The sequence below is a fragment of the Bacillus rossius genome, chromosome 3 (assembly GCF_032445375.1).
Source record: "Bacillus rossius redtenbacheri isolate Brsri chromosome 3, Brsri_v3, whole genome shotgun sequence".
Taxonomy (NCBI): domain Eukaryota; kingdom Metazoa; phylum Arthropoda; class Insecta; order Phasmatodea; family Bacillidae; genus Bacillus; species Bacillus rossius.
In genome coordinates this window covers 87,153,006-87,176,774 of record NC_086332.1, presented here as the reverse complement: position 1 = coordinate 87,176,774, position 23,769 = coordinate 87,153,006, and the positions used below count along the sequence as shown (strand labels likewise).

The following is a 23,769-nucleotide window of genomic DNA, read 5'->3' as shown; positions in this document are numbered from 1 at the left end:
AAAACTAGGTTAGTTTAACTTCAATTTGATGTATGATTTGTTGTAAATAGTTTAAATTAAACTGTTATCATATACCACAAACTAGGACAGTCTTTTATGGACATTCTGTATAATAAAATTAAACTAAAGTTATTTTCTGTAGTATAAAAGGTTATTACAAAGGATGAGCAAATTAAAGCTGTTTGAGCAGAGTATTAGTAAGATGAATGATTATCAAGAATTCTGTTATTTTTTGGTTAGTTGGTCAATGTTGTAGAAATATTGAGATGATAAAATAAATTCAGTTTATGTTTTATGAACTGTTTATTTATATAGTTTTATTTACACCAAACTGATTTCACAATATTTTTTACAGCTTAATTTGAAATGTATGATCTCTTTCTAAGCAGTACAAGAAAGGAGATGGTAAGTTTCTCCACACATTATAACTTAAGTAGGAAAAATAAAGTCATCGGATTACACAATACTTAAAATATTTACATTATCAATTTGATATTTTGTTAAAATAAATTTCCAACCTTTTTTAGGTAGGGAATGGATGTGATCTGTTTTCATTTTTGACCTTTTGTATATTTAATAGATATAATACTACCGCATTCTTCCTCGCCCACAAAATTAAATTATAAAAGCTGATTGAAAAAAAAGAAGTGTGTGTGTGTCTTTTAAGTTTGATGCCCTTCACTCAAGAAGTCCGTGTTACACAAGAAAATATATATATATTTGAAACAAATACTTACCTTTACAATGCATTCTCACAACAATTATGTTTACGATATGAAAAATAATAATATTGGGCAGTGTGCAGAATTTCACAAACTCTTAGCAAAGAATAATGAAATCCACTTGTTTGCATTCTCTACGCCCTCTTCTCACAGTAGACAAGAAAGACTGCCAGGATGTCCTACAATGTCCAACTCCATGTTCCAAGGACATCCCTTCCATACTTTCCATACATTAATTGTACTATACGCAATGGCAAAGAACCAAAAAACTTTTACTACACAATTTTTATATTGTTTGCATGATTTATTGTAGTATATATTGTCTCGTGTAAAACAGGCTTGAATGAAAACAATGTTTTTCTTGAAGACTAAGTCTAAATGCATGGCTACACACTAAATATCCAGCAAACGTGATGTAGCAGTACTTAGTGAGCACGCCACTGGAGACACTACAATGCTACACAACACTATTACTCTACATTTTGCTTCTTTGTAGGCAGCGAGTTTCAATAAAAGTGGGGAGAAACACGCACTATCAGAAAGGCAGTCTGTTGTCTGCACTGGCAGGGACACACACATTCAACAAAGTTGACATATTTTTTTTTGTTGTAACATTTTTTTTACAAGTTTCAACATTTTAAATGCAACAAATTGGAATCATTTTCTCACACTAAGCAAAGGATAAAACTTAACAACTTCAACCCTAATGCTAACATAATCATAATAATACTTTATCATGTTATGCATGGCTTCAACATAATGACTTAAGGAGTTAAATGTGTCCCGAGCTTAGTGTTTTTTTTGTATGTGAAATTGTGTGCTAAACCTTTCCTTGTTTAAGGCAACTGTTCAAAATCTTTTGGAATGTCGTACCCTAACCACTTGAGCAATTGATAAAACACCCATTAGCATCTTCTCCAGACCTTTGCCATTGCCGTCTCTTAGACACCTACCACACTTTTAAAACAGCAGTGAGGCATATCTTTTTTTAAAAATAACATTATGTACAATGCAGGATTCTGACACTTACCACACATCTGGAACATCTTAATTGTACAATGTATAACGTTTTAGAGTAATTACCATTTCACAGAAGTACAAGATACATTATTATAACAAACATTTCTCTTATCAGATCCAACAGAAATAATCTCTCATTTGATATTCACAAACAATTTTGAGTATGTTTCTTAACATGCTTAAACTACTCTGGAATTAAATTATTATTTTCTTTGAAATTTGCAACACTTTAATGCATCTGGCCACACACCAAGTCAACGAACACATAAAGTCACCAATTTCCCTTGCACTACATCTGCACCCTTCAAAATAAAATTGTACTTCTCTAGACAAAAACAAACATAGCTAAAGGTATGGAATTTTTTTAACATCTTGCAGTTTTAATGATTAATTAAAAAATACTTGACAAATTCATAGCGAAGTAGCTGTTCTACCCAAGTCTACACACAGGCTTGCACGTCTGTTCCTTCATGCCGTGACGGCTGCCGACTACAACGTGGCTCCAGCAAAGCAATTGTTCGGGTACAGCTTCAATTAATTTTTTTCCCCTCCACCTCAAACCTCCACATTTCGTTAAGCGAGCATTGTTTGCACGACTCGTGTAGGTGCCCTTGCTTGCACACTCGGAAAATAAAAACAACAGAGACGAGAGTTTCTTTTTTTTTTTCTTTCCCTAAAACAATGCTGCAGCTACGAAAACACACCACTAACGTTTCTGCTCGGGGGCGCCCCTTGCTGCTCCGACGCATGGCGCCTAGTAGTACGTTTCCTGCTCCAACCAGCCTCCCGGGTTCCGGCGCAGGTAGAACCGACGCACCTCGTCGTAGATGAAGATGGCGAGCATGAACGGCAGGCCAGGCAACCACCACACAAACCTGCAGAAACAATTTTCTTCAGTTCAATGCCATGTAAATCACTCGCACAACAGCTCCAACCTGGATGTGGATTTTTACTTTGACATTATAAAAAACACATGAATAAAGCATAAAAATTGACTCTTGCGAGGGCATTTTGTAAAATGTGTAAACAGACCAACACAAAAGACCACATTCCCCAAAATGACCCAACCTAGAGGTAAAATGAAACAGTAACTACAAAATTTATATACTGTCAAATGTTCAATGTGTAATAGCTGCAGCAGATAATTATTTACAAAATTTAAAAAGTCTCAAGGGTGCTATTTTATAAATTTTGAATAAAAAAATGTGAATAACTCATTTCCTCGCTTGTTTCACGCTATTACTTTTTTTAGCAACAAGTCTTGCCAACTGCCATGCTGCAAGTACATTCCCTTCATCCGTCCAACCTCCGACACACAAATATTTTTTTTTTGCTTTTAGTTTTAATTGAACATTTCAGGGGGTAGGTATTTCAATTACATTCAGTATCCTTTCGCTGAATGTCGACACAAACATCACCTTATTTCATCTATGGCTGACTTCTATGAACCCTTCAGTTCTAAACTGTTAAGTCACTCTCAGTTCACTTTTCAGCTTTCACCAGTGAACTTAACACCCTCTTCAAGTATAGTACCTTTGGTGACCAGTTTAAGATAACCTCATCTGCCAAAATAGCTAAAATAGTGAGTGAAATATTAAAACACCACAAATCTGCACAGCAATATTATTTTATTTAGGAGTGTTTACTAACAACTACCAGTTTGTAAATATTTGTCCTTTATTACATGGTGGTCATATGTCCTTGAAGCATGAGTCCTTGACTTATAATTAGGGATGTGCGAATCCTTGTTTTTCAGTTCGGTTCGAATCCGATTCGAATCCCTGGCCATATTTGAGATATGAATCTGATTCCGAATATTAATCACAGAATAATTAAAAATAACTGATTATTCTAAAAATAATGTGTGTTCTCTTTTTTCTAACTGTAACTACTGGCAATTATTTATTACATTGAGATTGAAATGTTTATAATTATGTAAACTAATTAATAATAAACACTTTAAAATATGAAAACCAAAACATATTAGATTCTCCAACTCAATCGTAATAAACTGCATGCCACAGGGAAATCACAGTTTTATAAACGTTTCAGCAAACGAAACCATTTTTTCTCCAATAAATAGCCAAGACTTTTTTTCTTGTAGGTATGTAATTGTTTTTAGTTTATAGTTTGGTATACGACGAAATTCGTAATTATAGTTTAAACTCTCGAAATCACAAAATTCTTTTGTCACTGTGTTAATTATTTAATTTACTTATCTTTCTTTGATACATCATATAATAAATACATAATAGTAGCCTAATTTTATTTTTCACTGCTAGTATTTTTGAGCCGTATTAAATTAATTTATAACTTTCGTGAATATGCGTAATACTGTTCGAATTCATGTAAGTACAACGATTCTGGGTTCGGGTAATTGTGGATTCGAACCGTACCCGAAAATATTGGGTACTCGCACATCCCTACTTATAATGTTTCATGACGTTGACGTCGTCCGGGCCTGCGGCCCCTTTGAGCCCGATACGACACCGCCCAACCACCATCTATATTCAAACCTCCCGCTCGTGCGTGCGTGTGCGCGTGTGTGTCTAGCCCGGCAAGAGGGCGCTTAGCTGCAGTGCGCCGCACCCCTAATTTGCTACGTTTTAATATTATTTGTAAACCCTTTTTGTTTTCATTCGTCTTTGCCCCAGTGTTGTGCAATTTACTTGTGTTTTCTTTAATTTAAATAGGTTACCTTAAATAACTATAGACGTTGCCCGGGCGGACCCGAACAGGCACGGACTTGGACGAGGATAGGAATGCTTTTATATGAATTATCATTAAATAAGTAAATAGTAACAAACTTTCCATTGTCAGTAATTTTTATATATTTTTAATGTTTATCTGTAATTTACTCAACTTTCGCCGGGGCACGGAGTCGTAGAATATAGTAACGGTAATTGTGTTGGCGCGAAGGGCGCCATGTTGCCACCTGCGAGCGATGAGCTCACCCCAGTCCATCTTCATCACTGACCGAGAGCAGACGCGCCAGCACCCCGGGGACCTCAACCTTTGTTCATCTCTGACCAAGTAATTTCTGTATCGTTAATTCTTTTTAAATCGCTTTCGTTCGTCATCCTCGGGGCAGCTCTCGGTCAGCGGACTGTTTAATTAATTAATTGTCTCAGTCGAGTTTCTTTCATCACCGTGTAATAAGTAAACTTTGCAGCATGGCCACGTGTGCGGACCATGCCTTCACCTAAACCGATTCGTGCCTCAGGCTTTTTAACCGTGTAATGTGTAACGTGTAACGGGCGTGTAGAGAGACGTGTTAGTGAAATTAAATCTGGAAAATAAATATAAAGTGAGTATTTATTTAATCACGTGGTGAGTGAGTCTAGGAGTGTGGCGTGCCCGACGCCTAGAGCGGGCCAGGTCTGGGTAGCTAGGATAGAAAGGGCTGGTAACTCGTCCCCACTTGGGCTACGTCACGCCCTGAGCGAGAGACTCCGCCGGGTCCACGTGCCCTTCCACGTGGTGGCGCCCATAGTTAACATCTCGAAATCACCGGCAATGCGCGATCAGCCCTCAAATGGCGCCCAAGAGCGTGGGGCGAGTTACATCTTCCGCGAAAACCAGACCTGTACGAGCGTGTGAGATAGGCGGTTGTTACGCGGAGCGCGCGGAACTAAAGTTCGCGCCGGAACTATTGTTCGCGCGGAGCGCATAGCGGGACTCTGGCGCGCCGGCCACGTGATCAGCCAAGCGCACGCTTCCAGGAATCCGCGCACAAACAACGGACTCCGAGCGCAGTAAGTAACACAGTGCTGATGTGTCGTGAGGACTGTTCGTGTGCAGAGTACCACGTGCGTAGACATGTATCCGTATCCGGACGAGTGTATCGGGTGTTACTTTCCCCGCCCGAGTTGGGACTTGCATGGCAGGACCGCCGCCGGATACGAGTGTGGCTACTGTACGGAGTACCGCATACACGGCGTGACGAAATGTGGAGCTAGGTCGTGTCCCGGAGGTAGTAGCGAGGGATACCGCTGCCAGGAATGTGCCGGCCTGTGGCATCGTGGCTGTATCGGCGAACGTGAATGGACCGTACTGCGCAAGTTTTTTACCTTCACGTGCGCACGGTGCACTGCCTACCTAGCCACCCAGGCGCAGTACGAGGCAGAGACGCTGGAAAATCCTCCACGACACGCCTCGACGCTTCCCGAAACGCCGACGCCGCTCACGCCGACACCGACTCCGATCACGCCGACACCACTCACGCCGAAAAAGACGCCGCTCACGCCGACGCCAACCACGCCGAAAACGACTCCGCTCACGCCGACGCCAACCACGCCGGAAAAGACGCTGCTCGACTCGCCGACGCAGCCCGTGCCAAGGACGCCGCCCGTTGCCGGAACGTCACCGCCGCACCAAGCCGACTCCTCACGCACGACGCCGACCCCAGCACCACGAAGGTACGTCCTGACGTCACCCGCACCGCCACGTGTTACGTTACCGACGCCTACCGCTCTGACAAAGACGCCCGTCGTCCTGACGCCCACGCCCGTCGTCCCGACGCCGACGCCCGCCGTCCCGACGCCCGCCGTGCCGACGCTCATCGACTTGACGTCTCCCGACACAAGTCCGATCCCGCCGCCGCCTGCCACACTGCGTTTCGTCGACCCGACGCCACTTATCCCGACGCCGACGCTCGCCGTCCCGACGCCGACAATTCCGCTTCCGCCACCTCCTGTCCTGGAGCCGCCAACCTCGGCACCTCTCGTCGACCTGACGTCTCCCGACGCTGGTCCAAACGCATCATCGCCAGCAAGACCTCGTTTCGCCGACCTGACGCCACTCATCCCGACTATGATGACGCTTGACTCGCCGAAGCCAACCGAGCGACGCCCGACAACGACCGTCCCACCGCAGTCTGCCACGCCGTCCAGCACCCGCCTCGTGTCGGAGACACCTCCCGACGCCGGAATGACCTCGCCACCGCACCGAACCGCCGTCCCGACGCCACCAAGGTCATTTCCGGCGAAACCCGCATCGTCTCCGCCACACGACTCGCCACGGACGCCACCAGATTCGACGCCGACGCTTCGTGTCACCTTGTCGCCACCACCTGGCTTCGACGTCATCCGGCCGTCGTCACCGCTACCAGAGTGCGCAGTCGCAAACAGGACGCTTTGCGACACGATGTCCAGGGCCATGACGCCGAGACGCCTGAGCGCCGCCCCGCCGCCTGGATTTGCTCCTCTGTGCCCGCCTGGTTACGAGGCACAGACGGATGAACCGGACCGAAAGAGACGGACGCGCGCGACGCCGACGCTGACGCCGCCTACATGCCCACCTGACACGACGCCAGAATCGACCGAGGCGCCACGACACCCGATTCCGACGCCGATCGCCGCAGTACCGGAACACCGGTCAAGTGCCCTGCCGCACGAGACGCCACCCAAATGTCGCAAGTTGGCAACATTGGGACGCCGCACCGTGAAGAGTCGCCTGAGCTCCCTACATCCGCCTGTCGCGATGCAGGTCGACGCCGGGACGCCGGGACGCCCGACCGTCCCACCGCCGAACGTGACCGTCACCCGGACTTCGACACCTGTCACCCGTCTGTCACGACGGGCCGCGAAGCGCCCGCCCGTCGGCGAGGCTGAGCCGGGTCGTGCCGAGCGCCGCCCGCGCTTGCTGCCCGCCTGCCACGAGCCGCCTGACCTTGGCCGCCGCCGCCCCTGCCGGCCGGCGCCCTGGCCACCGCCGCGCTGTCACACGCAGCAGCCGCAGCTGACGCAGATTTGGGGCTCGGGACAACTGGTGGGTCACCACCTACAAGGTTAGTTAGCCAGCGCCCATTCTGTCCGTGTGTATCGTCCCCCATAGTGTAAACATTGCTCAACTGTCATTTTGTAAACATTGCTCGCCGCCGTCATGTAAACATTGCTCGCCCTTCCATCGTGTAAACATTGCTTGTCCGTCCGCCATGTCAACATTGCCACCTGTCCGCACAAATGTAAACATCAACATTGCCACGTGGGAGTGCGCGACGTAAACAGTACAGGCAACGCCCCCCAACCATCTGTCAAACGGCGCTGTCATATCGGCCTACTTTCGGAGGGGGCAATTGACGTCGTCCGGGCCTGCGGCCCCTTTGAGCCCGATACGACACCGCCCAACCACCATCTATATTCAAACCTCCCGCTCGTGCGTGCGTGTGTGCGTGTGTGTCTAGCCCGGCAAGAGGGCGCTTAGCTGCAGTGCGCCGCACCCCTAATTTGCTACGTTTTAATATTATTTGTAAACCCTTTTTGTTTTCATTCGTCTTTGCCCCAGTGTTGTGCAATTTACTTGTGTTTTCTTTAATTTAAATAGGTTACCTTAAATAAATATAGACGTTGCCCGGGCGGACCCGAACAGGCACGGACTTGGACGAGGATAGGAATGCTTTTATATGAATTATCATTAAATAAGTAAATAGTAACAAACTTTCCATTGTCAGTAATTTTTATATATTTTTAATGTTTATCTGGTTATTTACTCAACTTTCGCCGGGGCACGGAGTCGTAGAATATAGTAACGGTAATTGTGTTGGCGCGAAGGGCGCCATGTTGCCACCTGCGAGCGATGAGCTCACCCCAGTCCATCTTCATCACTGACCGAGAGCAGACGCGCCAGCACCCCGGGGACCTCAACCTTTGTTCATCTCTGACCAAGTAATTTCTGTATCGTTAATTCTTTTTAAATCGCTTTCGTTCGTCATCCTCGGGGCAGCTCTCGGTCAGCGGACTGTTTAATTAATTAATTGTCTCAGTCGAGTTTCTTTCATCACCGTGTAATAAGTAAACTTTGCAGCATGGCCACGTGTGCGGACCATGCCTTCACCTAAACCGATTCGTGCCTCAGGCTTTTTAACCGTGTAATGTGTAACGTGTAACGGGCGTGTAGAGAGACGTGTTAGTGAAATTAAATCTGGAAAATAAATATAAAGTGAGTATTTATTTAATCACGTGGTGAGTGAGTCTAGGAGTGTGGCGTGCCCGACGCCTAGAGCGGGCCAGGTCTGGGTAGCTAGGATAGAAAGGGCTGGTAACTCGTCCCCACTTGGGCTACGTCACGCCCTGAGCGAGAGACTCCGCCGGGTCCACGTGCCCTTCCACGTGGTGGCGCCCATAGTTAACATCTCGAAATCACCGGCAATGCGCGATCAGCCCTCAACGTATTCTTATCCATTCAGCAAATAAATACTATACGCAATCTACATTTTGGTTTGAGTATAAAACAAATTCACTGTCTGTTTCTCCACTTACTTCTTCTAAACCACTCAATGGATTTCGATACGGTTTTCACGAATGGAAAGAGCGTTAAACGAGGAAGGTTTGTATATAGAAATTGTAGATATTTTGTACAAAATGTCTGAACTATGACAGTGTTTTGTCAATAAAGCAGTGCCTCACCCAACAGCAACGAACGATTAGTAAAAATAACACGATTTATTTGGTTTATTTATTTACTCTCGAAAAAGTATAAAAAAGGTCCCTGCATATTTATTGTCCTTGATGTACATAATCCGAGTATCTGTCTTTTTTTAGTAGGTACCTAGTTAAAAGTAGTATAAAAAAGTCGCCATATATTTATTGTCCCTATTGAACATATTCTGAGTATTGGCTCTTTTATTGTACGTAATTAAGTTGAATTTATGTTTTTCTTTTCTTTTGTTTAATTATTTACATAGTGAATTTCTTCAAATATCAGATTATTGATTTATGAGAGGTAATGTTAATTATTTGTGGATTTAAGTTCTTATTTTTAGATTTTTTCAAATTAAACCTCATTTCCTCTAATTTTAAAATTATTTTTTCCAATATAAATATGCCATGAAGAATTCGTCCAAATATAGGTCGTAGTACCAGAGATGCAAGCAGAAAATGTTTACATCTTAATGATGAAACTGAAGAAGAAAAGGAAATCAGGTTGTCTAATAGAAGAGAAAGTAATTCTATGAGAAGAAATAGAGAAACGTCTGTTGAATGTGAGTTACGTCTTACTCTTGACCGAGATAGACATAGGTCACATCCAGAGATTCCTCCATTGAATGTGAAGTTTGTCTTAGTTGTCACATGGGTAAATATAAATCTCAGAAGGCAATTAATTTGTAGACAAATAAATTGAATTCTGCAATGAATTATGATTCTCATATATAATCTATTAATAGTATAAAACAAAGTCACTACTTGCATCTGTCTGTCTGTTCGCTTACTTCTTCTTAACTACACAATGGATTTTGATGGTCTTTTAACAATCATTTAGAGAAATTCATCTGGAAGGTTTATGTGTATAATAAATACATTCATACTAAATTAAAAAATAGTAAAGAAAGAAATCTTGTTTTGTAATCAAGTAGTAAATAGATGCTTATATGTACCAACTTATTAAATCTAAATGAGACACATTAATGATTGCATCTGTGGAAGCCGGGGTGGGTCGCTCGTAAGCAATAATTGAGATATCAATGTGTGATGTGTGTGAGATGTGGTTTCTTTGTTAAAGTATTGAAACACATATGTGTCCACATACATATTGCTGTGTTTACAACCATTTTAACTGTAATTGGTTATTTTAAAACATTCAGTGGCTTTTATCAATTTTATCTATTGTGTTGTTATATTAATTTAGGCACAAATTTACCATATTATCTATTTTTGTAAATTCAAACAAAATAGCACTTTATCGTTGACTTCTTGATCTGTTGCTTTTCTCTTTCTTGTAGATTTGAAGACTGCTGCAATTGGGTACAAGCCTGGTGGCAAGCATTCATTCTACTTTCCCCTCCTGACTCCTAGCTATAATCCAAGACAATCCATTCCCCTATTGTTTTCACTACCATTGAGTTCTACTTCTCCCCTTACGAACTTTTCTACAGTTCTCCCTCTTACTTCTAGGCTTTCCCTCACACAACTCGTTTCCCCAGCTCTTTCCCTCCTCCCACCCCACTCAATACTGAGTGTAGTTTACCATCTTCAGAAAAAATTGTACTGTAAACCTCAAACACCATGTGTAGAGGGTGATGTGAAGAACTGTACATCAGCAATTTTGATATCATCATACATAGAATACACTACTAATACATAATTTTTATACTGTGAATTATTGGCATCACTTTTCGCTCATTTACTGAACCTCAAAAACACAATTTTGGTCCTTGAAATCCTTGAAATGTCCTCGGATTTCTAAATCATATACTTGATTTCATTCTGTATTTGCAGCCTTGCAAACTGTTTCCTGCATGTACATAAAAGTTGGAAACTATAATTTTTGTTGTATTATTATGCTTAGGAAAAGATTTACTATCTTCACTAGAAAGTATGACATCATCTATTCTTCTTTTGTTTGTACATAAGTGTCTATAAAAAAAATTTACATGTGAGTCAACATGTCCTTCCAATTAATGTGTAAAAATACAGTATTGGTCCGAAAATAGGCTGACCTTGAAAATAAGCCAACCTCTTCTGCAGTACACTCAAAAACAGGGAAAAATAAATTTTAACTAAAAAGATTATCAGAAGCATATTACCACAGTAACACTTCAACTAAGTTAGTATTTAATGAACTGACAAAATGTGTTATTCTTACTTACGAAAATATATAAATATATATAAGCTGTGTTTCCGTTTATCTTCACATTCTTTTGTCGTGGTGCCAACATTTTATATGGCAATGGCTACATTTTCTAAGTTCATACAATTTGTGATGTAAAAACATTTACCGGTACGTTTAATTTTGACGTAAAAAACCCAAAATGGTTTCATGTAAAACGTATATGAATCAACCATAAAACAGCCAATATTGCAAATAGGTTTTATTGTTCTTGTTAATGTTGGTATGTAACGGTACTTGTTTATTCGTGTCGCAACTACAAGTTGCCAACACTGGTGCCATTTTGATTTTCCTGTGGTAGAAGAGTAAATAAAGCATACTAAGGTAAATAACCTTATGGCAAAATTGCTGTTTTTACTAATTGTTTACTGTAAATACCACATATTACAAGCAAATAAAATTACCGCAGCCTGTTAAATACAGTTCAAAAATAACCAGACTGAGCTTTTAAAAGCTATGTGCTACAAGTGACCACATCTGTGTACTTAACTTAAAATATGATACGTTATTGGGGTTAAAAGTGTTTACTAAATTTTTAAGTTGGAAAAATTACTAATTCCATGTAAGTACGGCGTAATTTTAGGTCACTGAATTGTATATCTGATAACATTTTTATGCCATAAGTGATTCTCCTTGAAATGTATGTGTTTAATTATACTATTTTGGCTAGTGTCCCATTATAGGCTGACTATAGATTTCAAGGTTGACAAAACTGGCAAAAAAGGTAGGCCTATTTTCGGACCAATACGGTACATATTAGTGCACTGGGCAATGATTACATTAGTCAACCTGCCATTTATTTGGCGGCTTTGAGACTTTGAGGATATGCTGTTGTAAAGGGGGAAGGGATAGGAACTGAAATACACCATATTGGTTTAACATAATGTAAGCCTTAAAAATTTTGAATCGTTAAATATTTAAAATCTGCCTCCATTAAGGCATAGATCACACACAAAAATATAATCAAAGGCCCTGACATAGTAACTATTAACAGTATTTTTGAAGTGAAACTTCTTTGCTGAGGGAACTACAATTTTTGAGCATTACAAAAATTCTAATCGCATGAGGGGAATAGTTGGGTATGTGGTGGGGGAAACCGGAGAGAAGGGTAATAGTTAGGTACATGGGGGGGGGGGAACTGTAGAGAGGGGGAGAGCAGGAGAGAGATATAAATGATGCAGCATACTCGCATATGTACAAACTTGCATACTTACACAATAGCATAATTTAGCAATCAGATACTAGCATATATATTTTTTTAACTGTGACCTCAGCCAAAGAGAATTATATTTTCTACACCTAATACTATAATAGTCAAGAAGTTTCACTTCTGTTGCGTGTGGACTCCATGTTTCTGTTGAAGTCCTTCCTTAAAATTAATTCAATACCAAACACCAATAAATTTACAGGAAAAACTATTAGTAGCAGCCGGTCACCTTTTAACTTCAGCAAGTGCATTAAATTATACAACCCAATTTTGAAAACTATACAATAGAAAATGGTAATGACCTAAAAACTATTGAAACCAAAATGGCATCAAGTGCTTGCTGTCTTTCTGAAATAAACGGAGCTTTGCCAACACTTCAAAAGTTCATCTTTATGTGATAGTTAACTAGACACCACTGTTTCTTGAGCAAAATGCTGAATTAAGTAACCTAACCTGCTCTATTGGCATTTTCCTCAGAATTTGATCAATTTGCCTACGAAAGTAAGGCATCATCGTGTTTTAGAAGTGTACAATTTATCTAATGATGAATTATTTAATCATGTAAGAACAGTAGGGACAGAGCATCAACCTTAAGGGTCTGGTTACCTTGTCATATGGGCACGATACCTAAGTATGCACAAGCACCAACAAAAGTAAATGTCATAATTAGGGACAAGATTATATAGTGAATTGTGATAAAACCAAAATAACACCGAAATTCAAGTTAGTACACCTTTTAGCACCAAAATGTTACAAAAAATATTAAAATATCAGCAATTTGACAAAACTTAAATCACATTACAAAGGTTCATGGACGTAACTTATTTATCATGAATTTTGTACCAAAATATATGAAGTAAACAGATGGGCTAAAATTAATATTACGTTGTTTGATTTTGCATCTCTTTTACTATTAACATGTTTTTACATTAATGATGGTAAATTTGCCAGTATATTTTTCTGAGTAGTTCTGTTCTAGACATGCTTATTGTTACTACTAATGATTTTGTTGTATAAGTGTATCTTGACTGTGTCAGTCAAAATGAGACAATTATGGTGAAATAAGTACAGTAAGTCCTCGGTTTACGTCGGGGTTACGTTCCTGAAAACCGCGACGTAAATAGAAACGACGCAAAATGAGCCATGTTTCATGCCACGGCCCAAGGTCGGCCGGAAGCGCTGGCATACAGACGTGACAACGGGCAATTTTATCAGCAAATTACAACCGACAGTGTGGGAAACAAGTCCAACTAGTACTTCTCAGCTTTATAGAATGGTTATTTAACCAGCTGCTTTATTACCTTTATTGATTGAAATATAAAAACAGATATATAGTCGTTTGGAAGACATCTTGTGAAGAACAAAATAATAAATTGCAGTGAGCTGATACTGTAGGCCTACTACAAACGCATTTAATCACGATAAAGTTAACAACGGCACGTTTAAAACTCCGGCCAACTCAATGATATCATAGCGACTGAAGTGTAGAGCTGTAGCAAACCGTATATATTCGTTACTGAGTTAACGGGTGCGGTATCTAGTAACGAGTAACGAAACGTTACACACGAATGCATTTCGTTACTCGCATTTTTCGTATGTTTTACGCATGCGCGCGCTTATTCGTTACAAAGAACGATGTTTGTTTATTAAGAAAAGTATAATTTGGAAATTCGTCATCCAAGTTTTTTACTGTTTATTAAAGGTATTGTGTGTGTAGACAAAGTTTGAGATTGGAACAGAAACAACGTAAGAAAGTATTTTTTACAAATTAGAAATATGTATGTTTTTGTTTTTTATTATAGCGTATTTTCACGTTTTTTGTTCTTATCTTAAAAGAGATATTGTAATAAAGCTGCTCTAATGAGATTTTATTGTTTCTTGGTTAACAAAAGCTGTTAATTATGAAATACTTTTAATTGTTTATATTCGATTTATTATTATTTACGCGACGTCATACTGTAAGCGTACGAAATACGACTCGATTCGTTGCTGTTACATAACATAGCATGTTATGCGGTATCAGAAGTAACGAGTAACGATACGAAAGTAACGAGTACTAATTGTTATAGTAACGAATACATACAGGTACACTTTTTTTAGTTACTTTTACACCTCTACTGAAGTGCCAAGGAGTTGGACGAAAAGGGGTAGGAGAAAATGCTGTGTCGTTGCGGGAAGTAGATAACACTTCTACGTGCGAGATACGTGGGTGGCCGAGCGGGCGGGCTGGTAGTATTGCATCACCGCGCGGAGAGCAGCGGAGAGCAGGAAGCGTCCCTCATGATGTATGATAAGATAAGGCGGTGAACGTGTAGCTTACGCTACATAGCATAAATTAATTACCGAAGGAAACAAAGAATTATAAACAAATTATATACGGTGTTTTGGTTAAAATAAAGATTTACGGTCATTGTAAACGACGTTATTGTGAATCGGCGACAACTTAAATTGAAACATGAGTACTCAAACATTAGCGACGTTAATCCGAAACGACGTAAATCGGTACGACGTTAATAGAGGACTTACTGTACTCAGAAATATTTCAGTTTCCTATTTGTTGCATAATACAGTATTTTTATGAATGAACACAACATTTAAAATAAAAACAATAACATCAAATCTCCTGTTTTAAGAACAAAATTAACTTAAAAATAAAACCATAAAATCTTATCTCTTAGTTTGTTCAAGGGGAACATTAGTACCTTCCCTAGAACATATTGTATACAATTAAAATAAGTAATCCTAAAGTTAGCAGTAACACTCAAACTAACAACACTTACTTCAGGGGATACATTCTGAGACCCTTGTCCATTCCCGGACAATACGAGAGGAAAGCAGCAAGGCAAGTCTCGAACAACAAGCCAAAGTTCAGCGCCCAGTTCCTGGAAACCAGTGACATATCATTACCGAGTACTTTACACAAACAATAACACATCATTCCAAAAATTAAGAATTTTTACTTTTACTATACATCTCCTACAGAATAAAACTAATTAAACTCTCACAATGTAATTATAAATAGCTTATATTTAAAATTTTCTTTATAAATATTATATATATACATATATAATAACATCCACAGTTGTATGGATGTAAATATATCTTACAAATTTACATATGAACAATATAAATATTAAATAGTAAATACAGAGCATTCAGTGGAGAATATTGCATGAAATCATCGAAATGAGATGGAAGTGAGACAGGCACAGTACGAAGGTTGTTTTCTCGGCTTAACTATTAATACTGCCAGTGCAGCACTTACAGCCACCAAGTGTTTCTAACTGCGAAGGCCTGGAAACACACCAAAAATTTGCCACAGGCTATATCTACTAAATTGTTATTTAAAACATTTTCAATCTGATACTTTTAGTATTTTCAAGTAACAAACAATGTAAGTTAAAGAGAGAAAAAATTATTTTCATTGATAGCCTTGAGTCTTCCCCGAAAAAGACTGTAGTCAGGAAATCACATCTGCCTTCCGCCTCTGCACAAGTAACTCCTGTCAACCACACTGGTGGCTACGACAAGGTGGCTTCGTAATCTCCAGCTGAGCAGCTGGTATCCCCCAACCCTTCTGCCAGTGCAGGAATTAACAGCACTCAAACACCATTAAAGTAAGTGTGAGCAAAACTAACAAAATTTAAGTCTCACAAACGGAGTCTGTCTTACCTCATACCCTGATGAATGATAGAGTTGCGACGGGTCTTGCAAATGATCAAGTCAGCCCACTGGACCACGACGATGGTGACGAAGAATGCAGTGTGGCAAGTGTACTCCAGCTTCTTTCGGTCACGGTATGTCTGTAACAATCACAAGCGATCAAGAGAGAGTTAAAAATGTTAGAATCTGGCTGGTGGTTCTATAATCCCACTGTACTATGTCCCAATTGATGCCTGCTACGGGCCCAAAGCCCAGCGAGACATGGGATCTCTTGAATGGCCCAAGAAACACCCTAACATCTTAGCTAGAAGCTTAGCCTCACCGGCTATGATGAAGGATGCAGGTGCATTCCTAGTACATGCAATCTCCGTACCCCAAGCCCCAAGACGTGGAGCGCAGGAACTTTAGTTAAAGAAGACACAGGAACCTTCGTAAGTAAAAGCCTAACAGAACCCTTGAGCTCTCCCAAAAAATAAAAAAAAATCGTGTACAGGAAAGCACATTTGCCATCCGCCTCTGCTGGTGAATTGCTTCGCACAAGTGACTCCTGTCAACCAGCACTCAAACCACCCTTATCCCTAAAGGCAGCCTGAATTCAATCAGAAGCTGAACCTACAGGATGCTATGCTCAGCTCTCTGTATCCATGGTTCTGGCCAAATTACAGTAGCATAGTTCAGATAGTGGTCCTTTTGGAAATACATTGATACATTCTAGTGCTTTTTGGCATAGCTTTTTTAAATACATTAGAGAAGGAATCGGCCATGGGTAATGGCCCACTTTAAGGTTAACCAAACTAGTTGGTTTGGTCATCAAAATGTATTAATTTTGTTGTAAAAAATTCTCATTTTACTAAAATACCTAAACATTTATGATAAACTGTGTTTTTAAGGAATATGTAAAAGAATCTAGGCTAAAATGAACTAGAATTTAAATACAATCATAATTAGCAATTTATAATTTGATAATATGAATTATGAATTAGGTAAATTTATAAATAATTTTTTAAAATTAAATTCATTAAGGCTTATGTATGAATCGCTAAATTAATTGCTGGACACAGAAAAAAAAACTGCTTCATTTATTGCATTGCTTAATGGAAATTCAATTTTTTTCCACAAAAACTTTTCACAAATATTTTGTGACATTTGTCAAACCTTTTACGTTAATGATATATAATTATAAATATTTTTTCTTGATGTATGGGAATATCTCAATTCTTATTTGTTGGACCATATGCTATGCAAGCACCGTACTTTAACCAAAGTACGTACATTCTCAGGCATGCAATCAAAAACGTGACATTTACACCACATGAAACTCTAACCCAATAACAATAGCGTGAAAATATTCATACTCACTGTTAACAAACATTTAAACTCAGATTTTAAACATATAAGTGATCAAAATTATTTCACTACTGACTCCCAAAAAGGTTGTGAAAATAGTGTCGATGATTGAAGAAAAAAAAGACAGTTTTTGATGATTGAAAATGAAAAAAAAAATTTTTTAGATAGATATATGTATTTGTTTCAACGTGTGTACAAGTAGTATGGAAAATTAAATAAACTAGAGATGGGTTGTAAAATAACAACCTGTGATTTATTTGCAGGTAACAAAAAATCGCAAGTCACAGTTGGTGATTCATCACACAAAGCAACTGTATCAGAGTAGTAATATCTTCGGTTGCAGTCTTGCATGCGATGTAACTAACGCTCTAGCCGAAGAGGCAAATATGTACAGGAGTTTGGAAATGGCAGAGCAGCTTTCAGTAAACTGTGATTGCTCTTAAACCACCAACAGCAATGCAGGCAGCTTTAGATCCCTTGAAACTGTGATTGTTTTCAAAACAATCAATTGCAATGCACAGGGATGTCTCGTAAAATCAGAGCCTGTGATATCGAGCAATTGCATGACTAGCACTCCAGTAGATATGGAAACTGTGATTGTTTATTTAGCACCAATGACAAGGCCACTTTCATTAAACTGTGAATACTTCCAAACCAAAACCACCAACAGCAACGCAGCTTCGGTTCCAATGAAATTGCGATTGTTTCCAAACAACCACCTGTACACCAGCTGCACAACTTCTTTAACAGACTGAGATATTTTTTTTACTTCGTGAATACATCGAAGTGCTGAATAGAAGAACTAAACTCCAATAGTTCTTCACTAGCTGATGAAAGCACAACTCCTTTTCCCACCGAAAAAAATACAAACTTTTAATCTCTATTTAGAAAGGTTTTTATTTGTAAGTTACAATTGTAATAATCTTTTCTGGAGCAATTCTTTGGCATTATTTAGTTATTTTTAACTGTTGTCAAAAAGAAGAAAAAGGACAAAATATTTTTGAATTCTTATATCATTAACTTTTATCAAAATAATGATTTTTCTAGCCACAATTTAAATTTTATTTCAAGTGGTAACATTACTAGTAACATATATTAAACGTTATTATAGTAGCGGCTGTGCACTCGAATCAGATGGACGTGTTTGCTTGGGCGCTCCTCGTGTTTTTATGGGTGCGTGCGTTAATCTATCACTAGTGTGTTACATCTTATGATTTGTGATTAATCATTATTAATTCATCAGTGAATGAACAACTTGATTTCCTGGGTTTTTCAACCCTTATCGATGGATCCACTTAGATTTCTGAACAAGACACACATAGAAACATGTTTAGAGTTCCAACCAAAAAAACTGGATTCAAAATCTCCTGGAAATCAGGATCTTCCTAAAAGTAATCTGTTAATATTTAAACCAATCAACATGAATGAATTAATCAACATTTTTAAGTGTCTGTGTGACAAAAGTCGATGAATTAAAAAATGAGAATGAGGTTTTGAAGATGCTGCTCTTAGATTCACAATCTGAACTGCTGAAATTAAACAGGAACTTATTCAATCCAAGCAAAGCCTGTTAAGTAAAATGTTAATTGTTCAATATTATAGTCAAGCTCTCCGCTCTGCATTGAGTGGCAAGAAGACAGAAGGTGTTGCAACTTTGGTTGTCTTGAGTAACGGCAGTCCATCCCGTGACATACTAAGACACAGTGGGAAAAGCACAGTCATGAGTGGTGACGTCAAGGGTGGCCATAATTCAAGCCAACCTGCTGACGAAGATGGTTTCACCGTGCATCGTTCACGTAAACATAAGAATAATGTGAGTTCTGAAATGAAAGAGGAACAAGACCATAAAGAACTCCCATGCAAGTAGGTATAAGGAACATACATAGCTTCACTCAAAACAGTCAACAAACCTACTCCCAAGAAAACAAAAACAATGTTTGTGACATGCTTCAACTCGTCAGTCCAGGAACAAGAGATTTATGATTATATAAACACAGAGCTTAATCTTTCCACGTAAAAGTTGTCAAAATGCGAAAAAAATTTGATCCCTACTCTTCCTTTCATATTTCTGTTCAAGAGGATTTCAACAGAATTAACAATATTGTATTCTAACTTAAAATACTATATACAACTTTGGTCCAAAATATTTTTCATACGACCAACATTACAGCAAAGGGTGAAAAAAAAAAAACTGAGGTTGATGGACAAACATATTAATAAATCCATTAGTAGAGACCCGGAAAATTTGCGGATTCATTCGGTGATAGGCTAGAATTCAAACACATATACCTCTTAGATAATTTTGCTATTGGCTTACTGTTCATCTGAACGAATCTCAACCAGTTATAAACCCTCAACCAAAGAAGGATCGAATCACAGACAAACCAGCTGAGATGACTTACAAGTCGGCAGCCAATGAACTTGCGTTATTTGCCCGAGTGTACAGGGGTATGTGCAGTCTATTCTGAAGGCCATAGAAACTGTGAATTTTGCAGGTCTCTACTAATTACTTCTTATCTCTAACTAATGTTACAGAGAGTCAGTACTTGGGAGTATCAAATCTTTAAAATCCAATCTATCGACTGGTCCTAATAGTATTATTAATTTCATTATTAATGGTTGTTCGCACCTTGTTCCTATTCTTACATTTATTTTTAATTACAGTATAAATAGTGGTATCTACCCTTACTGTTGGATCTGATCTGGACACAGTTTTACAATGATCAAACTACTGTAATTTAAATATGGAATTTCTTGTTAGTAATAATTACAATAATTGCAAAGTCAACAGCTATTGACTGTATACCATCATTCCTTACCATAACCAAAACCAAGGGATGCGATTGAGAATAATTTATGGAACAAATTAACTTGTACAAGACTTGACGAAGACTGACTTACCCATTCCTGGCCATATGAGTCTGTCACATCATTGACTGCCTTGGAATCCCACTGCTTGCGAATGCCCAAGAGGTGAGTCGGCAAGAAGCCATTCTCTGCCATTATGACAAAGTACACGAAGAACCCCGCTGCAGCTTGGACCATGCCAATCTGACCGTATGCCATTGAGATGAGTCTGTGGAAAATGTGCAACACTTGCTCAAACTGCTGTGGTCAATGTCAAAACAATCAAATAAAACTAAGTTATCAATTTTATGAAATGATGAGACACCATGGTGTTAAGTGTAAAATTTCTGGTTTTTAAAGCTTAATATCTCTAAGCCATTTAATGATGGCATAAAAGAAAAAAAACTTAAAAATACATTTTAGCCTATATGTATGGTGTTATAAATTTTATAGAACATATATTTGTCAAAAAAAGATCCTAGAATATTATAATTTTTTTAATCCAGTAAAACTTGCAACTTGCAACTAACTAAATATAGTTAATAAATTAAAATATATTTATAAAACACTTTATACAAATATATCAGACTTTTACTACAAATAACAGCATGAAAGTTATATTAAAAATAGCAATAGCACGATACTTAAGAAGCAAAACATCCAAAGAAATCTAAATATAATTGGTCCCAGTTATTCAATTAAAATATTACTAAATTTCATACAGTGGTTTTAAATGACATTTACCAGCATACCAAGCACTTGAGTGCAATTCCTATTTGAAAATATCCACTAAATTTGTTACTGCTAATAAAACTTCCAGCTAGCAACTACACCATTGTCAAACAGAATTCAAGTGTGATGAAAAAAGGATCCAAGACTGGCAATTTAAGTCCAACATGCCAGCACAAATTTTTCCATTTTTAATTTGGTGATGCAAGTTTACAGTGACCAGAATAATAACTACAGTAGACTCCCGATTATCCCGGGTACTGACAGGCAAGGGGTCCATGGATAACCAAAAAACACAGTTAAAGCAAGATAAAAATAATAATATTAATTTTTTTCATCCGACTATCTAGACAAACACTGGAACAGACATACACTGTAACACTAAATTGTTCCAGTAAAACAGAGCGCTAATCAAAACACTGCTAGTAAAATGTGTTTTTTCAATAAGAAAATATTTTAATCAAAATAATTATTTTACAATCAGATAAGTGTGCTTGCTAACTACCATTTTAATCAAGACACTAATTCTGTTAAAATTATTATACAGTACTAATATGTGTATGCCTAAATACATTAGAAGTACACTTAAATATTAAATAACATTTTGAGATTAAACAACTTAAAATTAAATTTAATAATTTACATACTGCATTGTTTACATTATTAAGGCTTGGGCATAACATTCCTATGTAGGCACTACCAACATTTCTGAGTTACAAAATATTTTTGGTATAGGATATATATTTCAGTTGTAATAAGTTTTTAAAAAAGCATAAACTTAATGTTTTCTATTATTAGGAAGATTATTTAACCTGTCAACGTAATTCCTGACATGTTATTTACTAGATGCATTTCTGCCATGATTTGCAACTAGAGCATCTAGTGGGTGCGAGGTAAACTAGCAGTAAAAGTTTCTGGCTTTTTCTCTCCAGAGCTGCTGCTGACACGCCTGACATGCAGGATGGCAGAATATAAACGTTGGCTGAAACTTGGGCGTCATCAGAAATAAATATACAATGAAGGAAGCAAATAGCTTTTGAGGAAGAAGCAAATAGCTTTTGAGGAAAAAGCAAAGTATTGTTTGATGTTTTGTCACATTATTAATTTGTTGCATTACTAATTCATTGCATTGTATTTAATTCTACAAAAGTGCCGTTGCCATTGTGCGCACACTTAAATAAAATAAATTATTTTTGTGTTCACAGTTTACAGAAATATGGCATGGTTAACTCGCAAACCGGATAACCCGCACTCAGATAATCGGGAGTCTACTTACTGTATGAGGTTTCAATATAGTCATAACTTTTCATAAGTAACAATCTTTTAACATGTACTGTATTAACCCCGCCAAAATTAAGTGCTAAAAATGAGATAGTAATATGGAGCTATATGTTACACATTTAGCAACAGTTCAGTATAAAGCACTTTCATTATTAAGTACCAACCTACAGTTTTTTTTCCAGGTAGGTATATTGAAATGAGAATCCAATGTAGTTCAAGATCAGCCATTACATTCTGGATAATTTTGAAATCATATAATATAATAAACATGTATGTATGTGCATGTACCTATATGTACATTAACCAACCCTCCCCCAAGACATATATACACCTTCACCATTTCAAAATTAATTTTTTTCTCTCACTAAAGGAATGGAAACATCCCTTTTAAATTTTTTTTAAATATGCACCTACTTATACAATAGGCACACACTAATTTTTAAATGTTTTATTTACATGTAAGTAAATAACTGAGCAAGTGCTTTTTCATTTGGTGTAAAACCAGCTTTATGTACAACGTGACACGTCTGAACCAGGCCCTGATTCCAGGTAGCTAGCACTTTGGGCGGATAATCTTTAGCCACCCCCTTCCTTTACCAGTTCCTCCCCCCCCCCCCACCCAATCATAAAATTGTACAATTTTCAAGCTTATTTAATATCAATTTTAAAACAGACTATTATGTAAAGTCATTTTATTTATTTAAATCTAAAAATGGCTGTTGCTGTTTTGTATGGCTGTTATAACTACAATTATAAAAATGAGATGCTCATATAATGTTTAACTAGTTTGTGCCCTAGTAGACATATATATACATTATACAAAAAAAGTAATAACATCACAATGATTTTTTTCTGCTCTACTACACAAGACTCTGGGCAGCTTGCTATTAACAGAGATCTGTTAACTTAAGTAGTCATTCATTAACCTAAATTAAAATTATTGTTATTGAGTATTTAGTTATTATATTATACACATTTCATGCACATTTATTTTCAACATATTAATTATTATTAAGTCGTGAACTCAATTTAACTATGTACACATACGTGAAATTGAAATGTACATAAGAAATAATTAACTGTCTTGAGCTCGTGAAACTTATAACAAATTATTGTGATGAATGGTATTAAGTAAAATGTTATACATACACTATTATTTTTGGTATATTAATCTATTATTATAATTAAATCATGAATTGAATCTGTTCATCATGTACATGAAACAATAAAGATAACTGTGTGAAATTGCAAAACCTATTATATTAATTTTTAAACATTTAGTAAAAAAAAAAATTCATAACAACTTGTGTATGCACACATACATTTCATGCTATTTTGTGGGGGACA

The 23,769-nt window shown here is 38.2% G+C and overlaps 1 protein-coding gene across 6 annotated transcripts in view; it reads right to left on the bottom strand.

Moving 5' to 3' along the window:
• Positions 1-284: 284 nt before the first annotated feature.
• The window catches only part of LOC134531007 (sodium/potassium-transporting ATPase subunit alpha), a 349,143-nt gene continuing 325,658 nt past the window's right edge, over positions 285-23,769 (bottom strand). For all 6 annotated transcript variants that reach the window (XM_063366437.1, XM_063366436.1, XM_063366441.1 and 3 more), the window contains 4 exons: positions 20,467-20,641; positions 16,228-16,358; positions 15,336-15,437; positions 285-2,617 (listed from right to left, as the gene is read on the bottom strand). In XM_063366437.1, the coding sequence (XP_063222507.1) occupies positions 2,497-2,617; positions 15,336-15,437; positions 16,228-16,358; positions 20,467-20,641 (529 nt within the window). In that variant the 3' untranslated portion in view covers positions 285-2,496. The remainder of the gene's footprint in view (positions 2,618-15,335; positions 15,438-16,227; positions 16,359-20,466; positions 20,642-23,769) is intronic.